The following is a 16,397-nucleotide window of genomic DNA, read 5'->3' as shown; positions in this document are numbered from 1 at the left end:
AAATTTAATTAGGGTACACTAAAAATAATAATTCCCCCATAAAATTCATAATATTTTGTTCTCTTTAACTCATTTTCTATTTTTCTTTCACATGAATTTTCATGATTTTTTCATGTAATTCTCAAGATCATGTTCTTTTTCTTACCATAATTAAGTTTTAGACCCTAGGTAGTGGGCTAGTGGCTCTTCTCACCCACCCCTAGGCCCGGTCGTGTTTGAAGAGATATTCACTAATGTTTATCTAAAAGCTTCAAATCACTATACAAATTCAATTATATATTGAGCTAAATAGTTCAGCTAAATTTTATTAATACCATGATTGAGTCAAAGTATTAATAACATTAATATTTGCATATATTTTGTTTGTTTATGATTTATCAAATTAAACACTTACTTTACAAAGTTAATTAAATTTTAATCAATTTAAAAGTCTAAAATTTTAATCAAATCAGACCACACTATAATTTATTCAGGATTTGTCTTGGCCATATGATTTTTAAATGGTACGTATCTCCTTGTCTTATAAGGATGTACACCTCGTATTATCCAATGCTGACATTCATAATAAGTTAGAGTTGTCTAATTTATTTTTGAGCCTCAAAGTGAAAGTTATAAAGGATCCCTAAAAACTTAAGACGTAATAAAATTATAATAAATATCCAATTTGTTTTGTACTATTAGTAATTTAACTATTTTATAAAAAAAATCCAGATAACTAATATTACGTATCCACGGCTATAATAATAATTCTATCTCAATTTAATATATTTACTTTTCCTCAGCCAATTTCCTGAGCGGACAGGACATCACAAACCCTGAGTTAATGGCCTTCCTCATCATAAGCAATAGAAACTTGGACCAAGACACGTTGAATATAACACTATTATTTATACTTTAAAAATGCCAAGTCTCACACTTAGGCTCCTCTAATTTCTTTATTGTTATATTTGTTCACATGAACAAATGGTCCTAATTTTTTAAACTTAATATATTGGAAATAACACCAGAACTTGCTATTCGGTGGAATTTATTGGTTATGATTATACTTGGTATGAAATGATATATTAAAAATTAAATATGTAAATAAAAGTTTGTTTTTTTAATATTATTTAAATTCTTTAAAATTATTTACTTTTTAATACATATATCTGTTAATTTTCAAATTAAAACAACAATTAAAATAAAAAATAAATTAAAATCAAAGCAACAAAGTAAATTTTATCAAATAAATTCTTATCATATATGTAATCAAATCAGGATAAAACTGTGACGGCTAACTATTTATACATAAATATACAAGTGGAAGAATAGTATTCTCAATAATTAATGATTTTATCAACTACTCTCCCGTTCTTTTTTGATCTTTCACTTTAGGTTTTTCACTCATATCAAGGAAGATAAAATTTTTGGGTTGTAGTGGGTATTATTTTAATTAAATAGTAGTGTGAAATAATGATTGTATTGGAAGTATGAGGTTGTAGTGGGTATTATTTTAATTAAATAGTAGTGTGAAGTAATGATTGTATTGAAAGTATGAGAGAGAAAATAATTATAAATAAAAGAAAAGGGGTACATTAAAAGAAAAAGGGGGGTTTTAAGGGGTAAAAGTGAAATAAAAACCTTTTAAAAATAAAAAGTATTCTAAAGTGGAAGAACTTTTAAAACAACCTGTTATAATAATGTGGAAGATAAAAAAAAACGGAGAAGATAATAAATACCTAGTCTCATCTTATATTTAATAGATGGATAATTTCCCAACCCCCTAATTAAATGCTTTAAATAATTGATCTAACCAAGAAAAATATCTATCAATTTGAGCTTCTTGTAGGCTATAAAAACAACTAAATTATTTGTTATTTACTCAAATTACATTTCCATTATATAAAATATTGTACTTTTCTTTTTCTTTTTTTTCTCTCTTTTGATCCACTTTTAATTTATTTGTACTAGAAAAATGGAGTATGTAATTAGGAGGAGAAAAAAAAATGGAATAATGAAAAATGCGTTAATGCCAAAATTAGAGATAAATAGTAATAGAGGATTAATTATAGAAGAGGAAATTGAAGAAAGGATAGAATTATTAAGTCCATCTTCAGTTGCATTTCATAAGCCAGATTTTAACGTGCATGTTTTGGCTATTTTGGGTTTCAAGACTTCTGTGAGTGTTGATCTTATAAAGGCCAAATTTCCAAGTACTCTTCTGAAGCACCCTCGTTTTTCTAGTGTTGTGGTAATCACTCATTTCTTCCTAACTATTCACCCCGTTTTACGATCCTCGTTACATTTGATTTTTTACGCACTCTTCAAGTATATTATAAGTATTACATTTTTTGTGCTGAAATACTTGCTACATTACAGTCATAACATTATTCATCGTTCAGCCTTATAATATTATATATTGCGGTTAATATGTAAATAAAATATAATTATAGGAATTTGTTTAAATTGTCTAATCACAAATTTTTATGATATTTTTATAATTTGTAGTTATGCATAATTCAATATATAAATGATCAAAATAACATATTGAATTGCATAAAAAGTCAAATATAACAAATATAATAAAACGGGAAGTATCATTTATACATAAATAAACCTTATAAATATTATTTTTACATATATAAAATTTTATACATCGAGGCGAATCTAACAAGATCTTATATGTATATATTATTACCTTGTATCCATGGAAAATCATGTTTAAAATTTCTCTCTCCACAGTTGGAATATACGTTCCTAACATAACCAAAAATATGAAATGAAGAGTGACTATTACATAATTATTATGCGTACTTAATTGTAATTAATACATAGTATAGTGATAGGTTATATAACATTTGTAGAAAATATGACATAAATTGGATTCTTAATCATTAGCTTAGCTTTTGATTAAGTTAATTTTTTAACATGATATTAGAGTCAATGTGACAGTAAGTAGTAACGATTTTAAATCTCACTCGCCCCTAATCAAAACACAAGTGGAGTATTTTTGGCATCATGTACGAAAAGAGTATATAGAGCATTCATGTTCTATTCCAAGTGACATATTAGAGTAGATAATGTAGGTTTGAACAATTAACTTAAACTTTAGGATGAGCTTGTTTTTATTATATTTAAAGCCTCTAGAGTCGTTGTATACACAGTCATCAACTTCAGTACATTTTGTTGTCTTCTAATTTGTCATAGATTCTATCAAATATACCTGAGTCCTGACAATCCATATTAATGATGATGTTGAATACTCCCTCTTATAAATGTTGGATTTAGTTTTGCTCACTCGATGCACTATTTAAATTTTTTAATATTTTCAATTATATTTGGTTAAAATTATAAAAGTTAACCTAAATATAAGTTCTATTGATTTATAGTGTTTTAACTTATTCGAATAAAATAATATAAATTAAGAATGTTTAATTAATAGTATCAAAAAATAAATGAGACATTTAATTAAAATACAAGGAAGTAATAAATTTTAGGAAAAATTACCTAGAATAATTCAACCTATTCGTGATTTTCCTACAATAATCCCACCTATTGATTAACCATGAATAATTCCAACTTTGAGGAGTATTTTCCTAGAGTAAACCCGGTGACCGGATGACTTGCTATAGCAAGTTTTATTTTTTTTAAAAAAAGATAAATTAAAATAAAATGTCGAAAAAAATGTTTAAAAAAAATTTATGATTTTTTTATTATTTAGAATTTTTTGTGTAAAATTTTAAAATTTTTTCTCTAATTTTAAATTAATTTTCAGTTTACTTTTTTGGTGAATTACCTACTATAGTAGGTCATTGAATTACTCAAGTTTACACTAGGCAAATACCTCTTAAAGTTGAGATTATTCATGACTAATTAATAGATAGAATTATTGTGGGAAAATCACGAATAGGTTAGATTATTCTTGGTAAATTTTTCTAAATTTTATCTCAAGCGTCTTTTTTTTTTATTTATCCCTGGTTTTATCTATATGTATGGGCAAGGAATCCATGATAATGATGTAGAATGAGATGAATACTCACTTATATATATATGTTGAATCAATTTAATTAATTTTTTTGTGATATATATTACAGAATTTAATATAAAATGATAATGATATAGAATAAATATTTACTTCTTTACATATATTGAATTAATTCGACTAATATTTTTTTAATATTAATATGATTTTTTATCAAATAATTAGAGTCAATGTAGATAAACTTGAGACTAGATTTCCCTATGTTTCATGTTTCTTAATCCACTTGTCTCTGCTAAATAATTGTTAGAATCAATGCAAACAAAAGCAAGTGAAACGAGTGTGGTAGATGTTTGATTTATGAAAGTATGATATATTTTTGGAAAATTTAATTTTATAGGTTTAAGTTTTTTTTTTTTAAAGGTTTTAATTTTGATTTAGTTGTAAAAAATTTCAACCTTTTAACTGAATTTATTTTAAAGGGGTTTCTGTTTTAGTAATCTGAAATTACCGATTACAACTTTTAACTAAAATATTTGGACTTTTAATTACTAAATCTCTAGGGTATGTTTTTCTCCTAGTATATATATTTTTATTCATTTATACAGTGGCAAAAATTATTCAAAAAAAAAGAGTCACTAGTGTGAACATGATTATGATAAAAAATTCATAGCATATGAATGTCTCAAAAAGGGAATATTATTAAGATTCAACTAATAAAGAAAGAAAATATTTAAACTCCTATAGAGTGTACAAAGTACTTGATAATTAAGGAATGGGTAGATTTGGTTAGGTAGCTAGCCTAGTATGTGATTTGTTGGTGGATGATATCGAAATTTTCTTTGATATTAAATGAGTAATGTGGGGTTAAGTTATAAATGCAATAGTTGGAATTAATGGCTATAAATGACTTTTATCAACGAATGTGATATTTTGAGGGTTCGAATCTGAACTAAATTCTTAATCAAACTCTAATTTTAAGGCTGTGTTTATACCCGAATGTGATATATTTAGGGTTTTGGTTTGGACTAGACCCTTAACCAAACTCTAAATTTAAAGCTGAGTTTAGACTCGAATCCAGACCTTAAAAAAAGGAGTATTCTATGTTTAGACCTTAAATTGGACTTTTAGGACTCGATTTCGAATCTGTATCTAAATTTTTAAAATTAAAAAAAAAAGAAATTTTTATTCTAAAAATAACAAAGGATCCAACAGAATCTGAATAGGGTTTTAAACCCTTGCCCATCCATAATGATGATAGCAACAACAAAAATCTCTTGTTGGTTGCGTATTAATTAGTCTTAATCTAATAGCCATATATTTTCAAACAAAAAGAATCTAATAGCCATATAAATTGGTTTAATTAATTAGTCTTAACCCTTTCAAAAAAAGTTAATTAGTCTTAATCATAAGGGTAGCATATATAACTTATAATTAGGTTTTAAAGTTCTTTAAATAGTATTTATTTGAGATTTTATGACAAAAATACATGGTATTAATTCTTATCATTTGTAGCATTAATCTTTGATAGCAAATATAAATGTATTTCACCACCTTCCTTTTTAACTCTCTTCACACATTTTTTCTTTCTATCAATATCATTGATGCAATAATTTAAATCTTCTGTCTTATTCTCTCAACAAATAAACTATTCCTTAATATTCGCATCAATATTCTTTGACATTAAATTTAAGAAAATTGATTGAGTACTATCATAAACAACACTTGAAATAAAATTTTATGTTGTTATAATATGTTTTTATATCTGCAGGTAGGTGATCCGGACAAAAACGAAGAACTAAGATGGGAAAGAACACAAGTGAACCTAGAGCAACACATCATAGTTCCAAACATAAACCTAGAAAACATAAAATCACCCCAAAATTATGTTGAAAACTATTTACACAACCTAAGCAAATCAAGCCTAGACAAGTCAAGACCACTTTGGGAGATTCATATCCTTAACATTCCCCAATCGGATGATGTTAAGGGCATTGCAATATTTCGTATACATCACTCACTTGGTGATGGTACGTCCTTAGTCTCTCTACTCTTAGCCCTTACACGTAAAACATCCGACCCTACAGCCCTGCCTACGATTCCAGGTGCAAAAATGGATCATAACGTGAGCAACAAAAGTATAAAGGGGTTCGTTTTTGCAATGTTTGTGACATTATGGTCCATTTTAAGGTTGTTTTGGAACACTACTATGGACATATTTCTATTTATAGCAACTGCTTGGTTTTTGAAGGATACTTCTCCTCTTAAAAGTGATCCAAGAGGACCCAATGCCCCTAGACGTGTTGTGTTCAAGTGTTTTAGCCTTGATGATATGAAGTTTGTGAAGAATGCTGTTGGTGGTGTAAGTCGTTTTTCTCCCGCTAATTAAACAATTAATTAATTAATTAATCAAATTCATGATTAATTTAATTAAATTGAACCGAATTAAATAAATTATCATGTTAAAAGATTTGTCAAAATTATTTCTACAACTTATTCTTCCGATTTGAGGAAACTTTGCCTTTCATGAGTCTGATTCATTATGTGATTAGTCTTAAATAGTAGATACGATCGAGTATATGACATATCTTAAGAGTTTAATAAATATACAGACCATCAATGATGTCGCACTTGGAATCACACAAGCTGGTTTATCTCGGTATTTTAGCAGGATTTATGGTAAGTTTTACATTTTAATCAAGACAATTTTGTTCGGCTAATATAATGTTGTAGCAAAATCCATATGTAAAAGTCTTGTATAGACTTATTCACTATTTTTGTATGTACCAACCTAATAATAGCAAGTGTTTCTCAATAATTGTACTTGATTGTACTTGTTAAGTGAAAATACTTACTATTTTATTATCTTTTAAGGTTGATTCATACGTAAATAGTGTGAAGCAAGTCCATACAAGACTTTTATAATCTCTATACTGATATAGATTATATTGTAATATTGTAACCAATTTAACATAACTTTAGTATAAAACACTAATCAATAAATTTATTGCATTTAATATATGTTTTAGTATTTAGTAATAAATTTATATGTCGTGTTTTTCTAACTTATGTATTGGGCATATCTGTTTAGATAATAAATTGGTAAATGTTATTACTTATTTTAGAAGATATTTTTTATTAAATTCAAAATAGTTATTAAATTTATTGTTTAAACCTATGCACTAGGTATATAGGTTAGAAAAATGGTATTTTATCTTATTTTATATATAATAACGTGACATAGGTGGCTCTTGGGGCATCCCAGGTAGCCTACCGCCTAGGGCCCCTCGAAATAAGGGGCCTCAAATATTAAATGGTGCTATTCAAGCTTGATTCCGAGCAACACTTTTTAAGTGATTTGCTTGTAAACTTCTTTTATATTTAAAGTAATCTAATTTTATAATACATTTTTTCTTGAATTATTTTTCTTGAAGTGGAAATTTTTTTTATCTTTGATATAATAAAAGGCTCCATTTTTAAAAAAAATTGAAAAAATAAATAGAGCCTCCAAAATCTTTGCTCCGCCCTTGTAACGTCATGATGATGATTATTTATGATTTATGATGATGAACTTTTGTTTTATTCATTTAAATTTTAATAGGAGTACTAATTTTCTTTTATAATTATTGCGTGGCTAGCTAATAATGAGGAAAATCATGGAGTTGATAAAACAAAAATCAAAAAGTTTCTTAAGAACATTCGCCTTAGATCAATTCTTCTCATCAATATACGACCTTCAGGAGGAATTCAGGTGAAACATTTTACTATGTTTTTCTTTTTTATCGACTACAATATCTTATTATAATTTATCAAAGATAATAATGTAATTAATGTGAAGTTATATATTGAATTAAAAATTTAAGCTACTGATTGTATTGTTGTAATTTCATGATATTTTCTATGAAGTCTTTTGAGTACGTGACGTTTCGTCGCGTTGATTTTTAATATCATGTCAAAACTCCGATTCAACCTAAAACTTAACAATGATTTTAGGTATGCAAATAAGATATCTACCTCTTAGGTTTTAAAGTTGCAATATCTCATCTTTTTATATCACTTTTTTTTCAAGAAATTAAATTTTCCCATATATATTACAATTTAATAAAGGTAAAAGTTAACGAATGTCTGAAGACTATTCTCATTCATTAACAAAAATAATAATATATTTATAAAAGTAAATTAAGAAACAAGATAAAAAAATAGAAATATTATATAATATAATATATTTTGAAGCATGATTTAATGATAAATTCTGAATATTATGCTATATTAGGTAATATTATATCCTTATTAACAAACTTCTCAAGGGACTTTTGTTAGTAAGATCCTTAAATAATAAAAAGAACGAAGATATATAAATCAGCTCATTTTGTATGAGACCGTTTACAATTAGACAAATGCATATAATTAGCCTATTTTTCTAAGCAGTTACTGTAATATTGCAAATGATCACTAAGGTTATAAGTGATTATTTAAAGATCATAAAAAAGATTACTTTAAAATTATAGTGGGCCAGTCAAATATACATAGTCTCATTATAAGACCGTCTCATTTGAAAATTTGTGAATTTGTGTATATAAATTCATATGAATGTGATAAATAAAATAAAATTATCATTTTCTGAATATGTCACATTATATGCAGGCATTAGCTGATATGATGGAGAAAGATGCAGAAGTAAAATGGGGAAATGCATTAGGTTATGTTCTTCTTCCATTTAAGCTTGGATTGCATGATGATCCTCTTAATTACGTCCGAGAAGCAAAGACCACCGTTGATAAAAAGAAGCATTCTTTAGAGGCCATTTACACTTTTTTCATGGCCGAAATTGTCATGAAATTTTTTGGATCTAAGGTATCATTTTTTTTCTCCTTTTATTTAATTTTTGTGTGATAATTATTGATAGAAATATTTGTTGTCATTTCATATTAATTAATGATGTAAAATACATGCAAAATTACATGGGCTTAATCAAAGAGTCCACTAGTCTAAAGGGCTTCTCGTGCGAGGGCGTGTTAGAATATATAACATATTTAGAGGCCTCAACCATCATCTTAATAAGTTTTTGGTTGAGTTGATTTCCTGACATAGTATCAGAAGTCAGCGTGACAAGAGGTTATGGGTTCAAATCTCAATCACCCCTCATTTAAAGTGGAATATTCAGCGACTGTATATATCCACCCTTCTAGCCTAATGGGCTCTCATGTAAGGAAGCATGTAAGAGTATATAATATATCCTAAGACCTCAACTATAAACATCAACTTAAATTGATGGTTGAATTCACATAATATATTATATACTCTCACACGCTTATATAAAGGCCTCATTAATGTTGTGATATGGACATGGTTTTGATTACAATTAGGTTTGATATAAAATTTGTAGGTTGCAAGTGGAATATCCGATAACATCAATGCCCATACAACAATAGCCTTCTCGAATTTAGCAGGACCTTTGGAAGAGATAGGCTTCTATGGGCTTCCACTCAGCTTTCTTGCCCCTTCTTCTTATGGTCAACCACATGTAAGTTGCCCAACTTCTTCTTGCTTTGCTTCACTCTTTAATTTAGGGATCATTTTTCACGTTTCACGGTGAGACGAACTCAAAACAAAAAGCCTATAAATTAAAGTTTTTACTATTGAGTTATTTAACTCAAGTATAAAAAATATATTTAATAGAAAGACTATTTTGTACAAAAATTTGTGTTTACTAAATAATTTTAGCACTTACATTCAATTTTTTTCAATTAAATATATTTTTGAATCGAACCTTTTTCACATGATCACACTTTAAATTTAATATTAAATAAACAAATCGAGGTGAGAACTTTAGAGATATTGTGTAATGAATTCAAAGGAGTAATTGAAGTAATTAATTGCTAACGACAATGCTAAATATATGTAAAAGGTCGAGAAAATAATTTTTTGGACATTCAAACTTTTAGGTAGTTAAAGCTATTAATGGATAAAGTTTGAGCATTGAAAAACTTGAAAAAAAAAATTGAAAGATTGGAGCATTTATATGAATTTATCATTATAAAATGTTGATTATTATTGACATTTAAGTTGTTCTACATCGGAAAAATAAGAGATGATTTGTCATTTTATAAACTTTAGACGTAACTCTAGTATTACTAATTGGTTTTATTAATAAACTTTCTGTGGGTTATATCTTCTCCTCATTGTTTGAGTACCCAAGACTGAATTGGATTTTCTTAAACCTATATATGAAAAATGTCTTATAATAAGACTGTCTCACATGATAATTTATGATTATGATATACTAACGAGTGAGAAATGAAAAATTATTACAGCCGGTGATGATAAACTTCCAAAGTTACAGCAATAAGATGACAATAGTTCTGGCAGTTGATGAACACGCAGTGCCTGATCCACATCAGTTGTGTGATGACATTGTTGACTCTCTCAAATTAGTCAAGGATGCTGTTATTAAACAAGGTTGTCTACCAAAAGACAATTCGATGCCAACTAATTGATGGTAGGCAACAATCGTAGGACGTACTTGCCACTACCTCATTCGCCACCAACAACCCGGCCCCATCCTTGCAAACACTGACCACCATCGTAAACACCAATCCTATCTTTGCTATCTAAGGTAGCATTAAATCCCACCATTTGTGAATTATTTTTTTCGTCTCATTTATTATGCTATATTTTTAGGTATAAATTATTAGAACTAAAATATAGCAATTTAGATGGTTATGTATGTGCCTATTGAAAATGAACAAATTTTTATTCCATGTGTATGATGACGTGAAATTTATATGTATGTTAAATTAGTCAAATGCTGTGTGGTTGTGTTTCATTTTGTGATCATTAAAAAAGAATTATAATATGTTAGAAAATTTATGGATTTTTTACCGCATCTAACTTAGTTGTAGCGAGTATGTGCATGATTATGAATTCCGACTATTTAATTAATATTTCGACTATTAAAATGGATGGAATCTTGTGATTTAGCTTAAATGTTGACATTAATACTTTAGTGATTGTAATTCATAAACAAAAAACATTAAAATTGTAATTCGTAAAAAAACATAAATTTTAAAATTGTGATTCACAAATAATTCAATATATAGTACATTACAAGTTACATATATCATAATTCATAACCCTAAATTATATTTTAGTATTAATTATCGATGAGTTTTTGCGTTTTAAATAATTTGGCTGTGAATAATTGGAAAATAGCTAAGCCTCAAAATATGGGCTTGTTCAATAATAATATTTTTTTATTTTTTTATTTTCAAAATCATATGATATTTCTGAGAAATAAGCTGATATATTTTTAGACGTGTAAGTAGTATTTAGACAACACTTGTACTATATGAGATTACTTATATGCTATTGATGCTATTAGTAATAAGTTGAAAGTCAAAAGTCTCTTTCTGCATAGAAAAATACTGTATATTTATAGTTGTTAGGTTATATTCTTTAGCCGGATATTTTGAGATCAACTGACTATCAAAGGTGCTCATCTAAGTAAGATGTTTGACTATTTGTGAGTCCTTTTAAGTGTCAATCTTAGAGTATGAAGCCTTTGTGCACCTTGAGTAGATTTGGTCGACTTGTTTTATTAGACCACGCACCTACAAGTTCAAACGCAACCGTTACAATTTGCTTCTTAGACCCTTGAATATATATCCAATCGAGACTTTTCTCTTCTTCAAGGGGTCTTCTAAGGATGGCAATCATGTAAATTGTCTCTTGATTTTCATCACTTGTGGCTAGAGGAAGTTTTCTCCTCGGTAGAACCGTAGAAATGTCCCATAGTTAGTAGTGAGTACGCTTTCATTCAAATATTCTTTCAAATCTATTTTTATATTATTATCTTATACTTTTTCCGTTATATTATACTTGTTATATTTGATTTTTTACGCAATCCAATATATTATTTTTATCATTATATTGAATTATACACATTTTAAAAAATTATAAAAACTTAATATTATGAAAGTGTACGATTAGAGGATTCAAACAATTCTTACCCATTAGCCGTAATATATAAAATAAATTTGAACGATAAATAGTGTCAAAAATAAATTTGTACGATAAACAGTGTTAAAAACTGTAAGTATTTAAGAAGGGAGGAAGTATGTAACTCAATTTAAGATAGTAAGACGTTTTAGGGTCGGAGAGAAGATAAGGGGATTCTACCCAAGTGTTTGTGTAGTATTTACTCCAATATAACTACTTGCAACTTTTTTTATAGAAGAGATATACTTTCATAATTCTAGGTGTTGTGTACAAGAGGTTTTCAATGCTAACCGATACAACTAGGATCCTACAATTTAATAATACCCTTGATTAATTCCAATTAGATCCCTAATCCTGATAACTAGAACTACATCTACTTATTTTTCAACCAAAAGCATATGTTAGTGGTTAAAGCTCGAAATCACATTATAGAGTTTTTTTTCTCTTGCCCCTCCTAAAAATATATACACAACACAAGTCATTCTGTGACATGGATTTCTGATACCATATAAATACAATATAATACTTGTTTGGAAAAAAAATATATCATTTAAGCTATACGGCATATTACTTAACAATATTCAAAAATTTTCAAATGAGATGGTCATATAGTGAAATCATTTCTAGAGGGCCAACCCAATGTACACTCAATATATTAAGGTAATCACTATAACTTTAAAGTGATCATTTACAGTTTTAGAGTGATCACTCTTTATAATCATAGAGTGATCAATTATAACGTTAAACTAATCACTTACAATATTAAAATGGTCAATTAGAGAAATGAAGAATGTATATAGACTTATCTCATGTTGAAATAGTCTCATACAACGCTTATTGTTTGTATTAGCTTTCCTTGAGATATTTTTAAGAAAAAAGATGAGTAAAATATATATTAATTAAAAATAAAAAGATACCAAGTACCAACAATTGGTAGGGAAAAAAGAGAGGACAATGTTGCAATTGCAAGAAAAGCCGCGAAATGATGATTATACCAGCAACGACCAACCACCTTACTCTAACTTCAACATCATAACAGAAATCCTGTTTTAGCTTCAATTACAAGAGACTAAAACCTCTCAACCTTCTTAGTTCTTTAGCTTATACATCTTTATCTTCATCCATCTTCATTTCCTTTGTAATCATATTGCCTAATTTCTCGTAAACATAACTTGGGACTTAATTTTCTATCACCAACCATCAAAACATGACTAATTCGAGATCTCGAAATCTTGTATCGACGATTCCAATTTTATGGGTTTTATTTGTAGTTACAATAATTCTATTAGGGCAAAAGAATGGCGTTCGAGTTTGTGGAGAAGATAAGGGTGTTAGCGACCCGAATGGAGGTGTTGAGGAAGGAAGATCACAGTTTTGCAGCCTGGATTTAGCAAGTTTTCTTCCCCCTCCTTATGGGAACTTGTCTTATAGCACTTGTCATCCTGTTTGGGAAACTTTTGTTTTGAGGGTAAGTCATCTATTTCTTCTAACGAAGTGTGATTGCCTATTGTATGTCATACAATTTATACAAAGAATATTGAGCTTTATAACATAGACGTATATATATAGTAGATCTCGTATATTATTGCTCGAGAAGTTTGTCTCTATGAGTTTGCCACATAAACAAACAAGTGAGCGTTTTCTTTGTTTGATTTGTGGACAAAAACTCTCAGGAACGAAACAGAGGGAGTAACTATATTCATACTCAAACTAGTACCCCTCCGTTCTTTTTTATTAAGCGTTATTTTCTGAAATGGGTGTTCTTTTTTTTTCTCGACACTTTCTACTAATCCCGAATTGATACCCATGATGCATGTACTATTTTTCATAACTTGTGATCCTTTCCCCCCAAAAAGACGGTCTCTTTCGTTTAACATAGAACAGCGCAAGCTAAAACCCCAAGAGGAAACGAGATTTAATAGTTTTCTAATACTCATCAAGCACAATTGTATCGAAATCAGTATGCAATCATACTAATCATGCTATCCTAGATTCATGGTGTAAATATGGAATGCTTGATATGCTACTTTTCAACAGCATTTCCCCAAAGAAAATAGATATCATTTTCTAATCCCTAAATCGCTTAAAATCTTAAAAAATTCTAATTATCTATACCTAATTTGAACCTTCTGCAATAATTGCAGTATTACCAGAGCAAAGATCATACAGTAACAATCGTATTATCAGCACTATACACAACAGGATGGGTGGGCATAGGCTTCTCGAAAGACGGGTTAATGGTGGGCGGAAGCGCCATGGTAGGGTGGATAAGCAAATCCGGTCATGCAAAAATCAAACAGTATTACCTGAAAGGCCGCAAATCTCACGAGGTTATTCCCGAACAAGGGGATCTTAATCTAACAAACATCCCCCCTGTTGTGGTACTTGATGGGGCTAACCTTTACTTGGGTTTTCAGCTTCAGTTTAGTGCTCCTCTGCAACAGCAGCCCACTCTGCTAGCTTATGGAAGCAAGATTCCTCTCAATCACAAACTCACTGTGCATGACGATAAAACCACTATACATATCGATTATTTGAGAGGTAAGGTTTTTAGTTCTCAATGGTTTATCTGAACTTACCTAAACTTATAATAAACACATAAATCGTCTTCATTTGAACTTAATTTTCCTTATCTGAACTTTTCTTTATTATGGGGTAAGGAGAATGGAGAATCCCCTACAGGCAAGATGTGATGGGAATCAAACTCTTATAACAAAGGTTGAAAAAAAAACCCTACCACTAGTCCGACCCATGATTCTTCCTTTTCAGAACTTAGTAGACCTTATTTGAGTTCAGTTTTCCAGAAATAAGACATACAAAATATAGCCTCAGCTATCAGTGTTTCGACAAAAAAACGTGCTCCAGTACCAAACTCAGATACAGTCATTCAAGACAATTTAGCATTCTAGTATTTATCGGCGGATCTAGTGTCTAGTCATTGAGGTCAGTTGACTATGCTTGAATCCAAATCAAATCAAGTAGTATATGTAAATATTTTCTAGATGAGTTGGTTCGTGTATTGTGTTTTACATAAGTGACCCGGATTTGAAACCCATGAAGTGCATTTTACTTTTTTTTTTTGGACATCACTTGTTTTTTTCCTGAATCCGCCACTGCTAGTATTCATGCCGAATTCCTACATCAGAATGTTCAGGATCTATCATTGGGCATCAACCAAAGATTAAAAAGAAAATGATCAAAACCTAATTTAGTTCAGGTTTCATAACATGAATCTTTGGTGATGTATCAGGTTCGGCTGCAGTAAGTGAAACAGGAAGTTTTGATAAGATGAAAAGAAGCCATGGACTGTTGGGTATATTTGGGTGGGGACTTATTCTTCCTTGTGGGGCACTAATTGCCAGATTTCTGAAGCATAAAGAACCTCTGTGGTATTATATGCACACAGCTATTCAGTTTGTAGGGTTTATAATCATACTGGCAGGAGTAGTGGTTGGTCAAGCACTTTATAATCATGTACATGCAGATGTTGCTGCTCACAGAGGCATTGGATATTTTGCTCTCAGTCTCAGCATTGTTCAGGTAAAATAAGTGTTTTTTTAAAAAAAGGAAAAATTAGAAAAAAAAAAATTGACTCTTGGTAGCAAACATCATATGCACCTTCACATAAACAAAAAATGCACATAATTTAACGAGTCATTTCAATATAGTCCATCACGATCTGAAACCAAAGAACTTTGTATCTATATTCAATTTTTCTGTGTAAGAGGTGGATATTTGAGTGGGGAAAAGGGGTACTATTTAATGTATTGTAAGCATGACTTCTCACAGGTAATGGCATTCTTTGTAAGGCCGGGTAAGGAGTCGAAGATACGCAGGCTTTGGGCAGCATACCATCGTTGGTTCGGAGTGATTACGCTCTTCTTTGGAGCACTAAATATCATGCTCGGAATGCAAGTAGGGGGTGTTGATTCTTCATGGAAGATAGGATATGGATTTATACTAGGTAGCGTTATTGTTACAACAGTTATTCTACAAGTTTTGTCTATGCTAAGAAGTTCAGAGAAGCCAACTCAACCTTCTACTTACCAAATGAGTTAACATTCATAAGAATTTCTGCTATGAGTAATGAGATAATTCATTTGTATTAGAACTTCTATGTAGCTAATCACAATTTTGAAATTTTCAGCTATTCTACTCAGTGAGAGGATTGATGGGTAGTCCAAAAAGGGGAGGGGGAGGGTGCAAAATGTAAATATATTTTTTCCTATTGTGTGTGAATTGTGAAAAATGAAAAATGACAAAAGATTGACAAACTCCTGTAATCTCAAGGGTTTTTTTCCAAAATACCTCTAATTAGTAATCAAAATCCCATAAACCATATATCGAACTCAAGGAAAAAATAATATGCAGCACTTTCTTTCTTTTTTTAAAAAAAAATAATACTAGGCACATTCTAACTTCAAGGCAACCTATATTTAGT

General features: G+C 29.3%; 2 protein-coding genes across 2 annotated transcripts; both read left to right on the top strand.

The window, feature by feature from the left end:
- The first annotated feature begins 1,859 nt into the window (after positions 1-1,859).
- Positions 1,860-10,832, top strand: LOC130809616 (wax ester synthase/diacylglycerol acyltransferase 11-like). Its single transcript, XM_057675351.1, has 7 exons — positions 1,860-2,230; positions 5,730-6,320; positions 6,571-6,637; positions 7,597-7,709; positions 8,603-8,812; positions 9,345-9,482; positions 10,273-10,832. Exons 1-7 carry the CDS (start codon positions 1,955-1,957, stop codon positions 10,453-10,455), a joined length of 1,578 nt encoding a protein of 525 aa, XP_057531334.1. The 5' UTR covers positions 1,860-1,954; the 3' UTR covers positions 10,456-10,832.
- A 140-nt stretch (positions 10,833-10,972) lies between these two features.
- LOC130809617 (cytochrome b561 and DOMON domain-containing protein At3g61750) lies at positions 10,973-16,292 on the top strand. The gene is made up of 4 exons (XM_057675352.1): positions 10,973-13,424; positions 14,101-14,497; positions 15,207-15,496; positions 15,746-16,292. The coding sequence occupies exons 1-4, from the start codon at positions 13,164-13,166 to the stop codon at positions 16,013-16,015; spliced, it is 1,218 nt and encodes a 405-aa protein (XP_057531335.1). The 5' UTR covers positions 10,973-13,163; the 3' UTR covers positions 16,016-16,292.
- The last annotated feature ends 105 nt before the right edge of the window (positions 16,293-16,397 follow it).

Source organism: Amaranthus tricolor, chromosome 4, assembly GCF_026212465.1.
Source record: "Amaranthus tricolor cultivar Red isolate AtriRed21 chromosome 4, ASM2621246v1, whole genome shotgun sequence".
Classification (NCBI taxonomy): Eukaryota; Viridiplantae; Streptophyta; class Magnoliopsida; order Caryophyllales; family Amaranthaceae; genus Amaranthus; species Amaranthus tricolor.
The sequence above is the reverse complement of the archived record's forward strand: the minus strand, read 5'-3'. Positions and strand labels throughout refer to the sequence as shown.

Excerpts from the sequence above, each read along its gene's own strand:
- LOC130809616 (XM_057675351.1), top strand. The coding sequence starts at position 1,955 with ATGGAGTATGTAATTAGGAGGAGAAAAAAAAATGGAATAATGAAAAAT. Across the intron at positions 2,231-5,729 it reads CTCGTTTTTCTAGTGTTGTG|GTAGGTGATCCGGACAAAAA; the intron begins GTAATCACTCAT and ends TTATATCTGCAG. Across the intron at positions 6,321-6,570 it reads TGAAGAATGCTGTTGGTGGT|ACCATCAATGATGTCGCACT; the intron begins GTAAGTCGTTTT and ends ATAAATATACAG.
- LOC130809617 (XM_057675352.1), top strand. The coding sequence starts at position 13,164 with ATGACTAATTCGAGATCTCGAAATCTTGTATCGACGATTCCAATTTTA. Across the intron at positions 14,498-15,206 it reads ACATATCGATTATTTGAGAG|GTTCGGCTGCAGTAAGTGAA; the intron begins GTAAGGTTTTTA and ends GTGATGTATCAG. Across the intron at positions 15,497-15,745 it reads TCAGTCTCAGCATTGTTCAG|GTAATGGCATTCTTTGTAAG; the intron begins GTAAAATAAGTG and ends GACTTCTCACAG.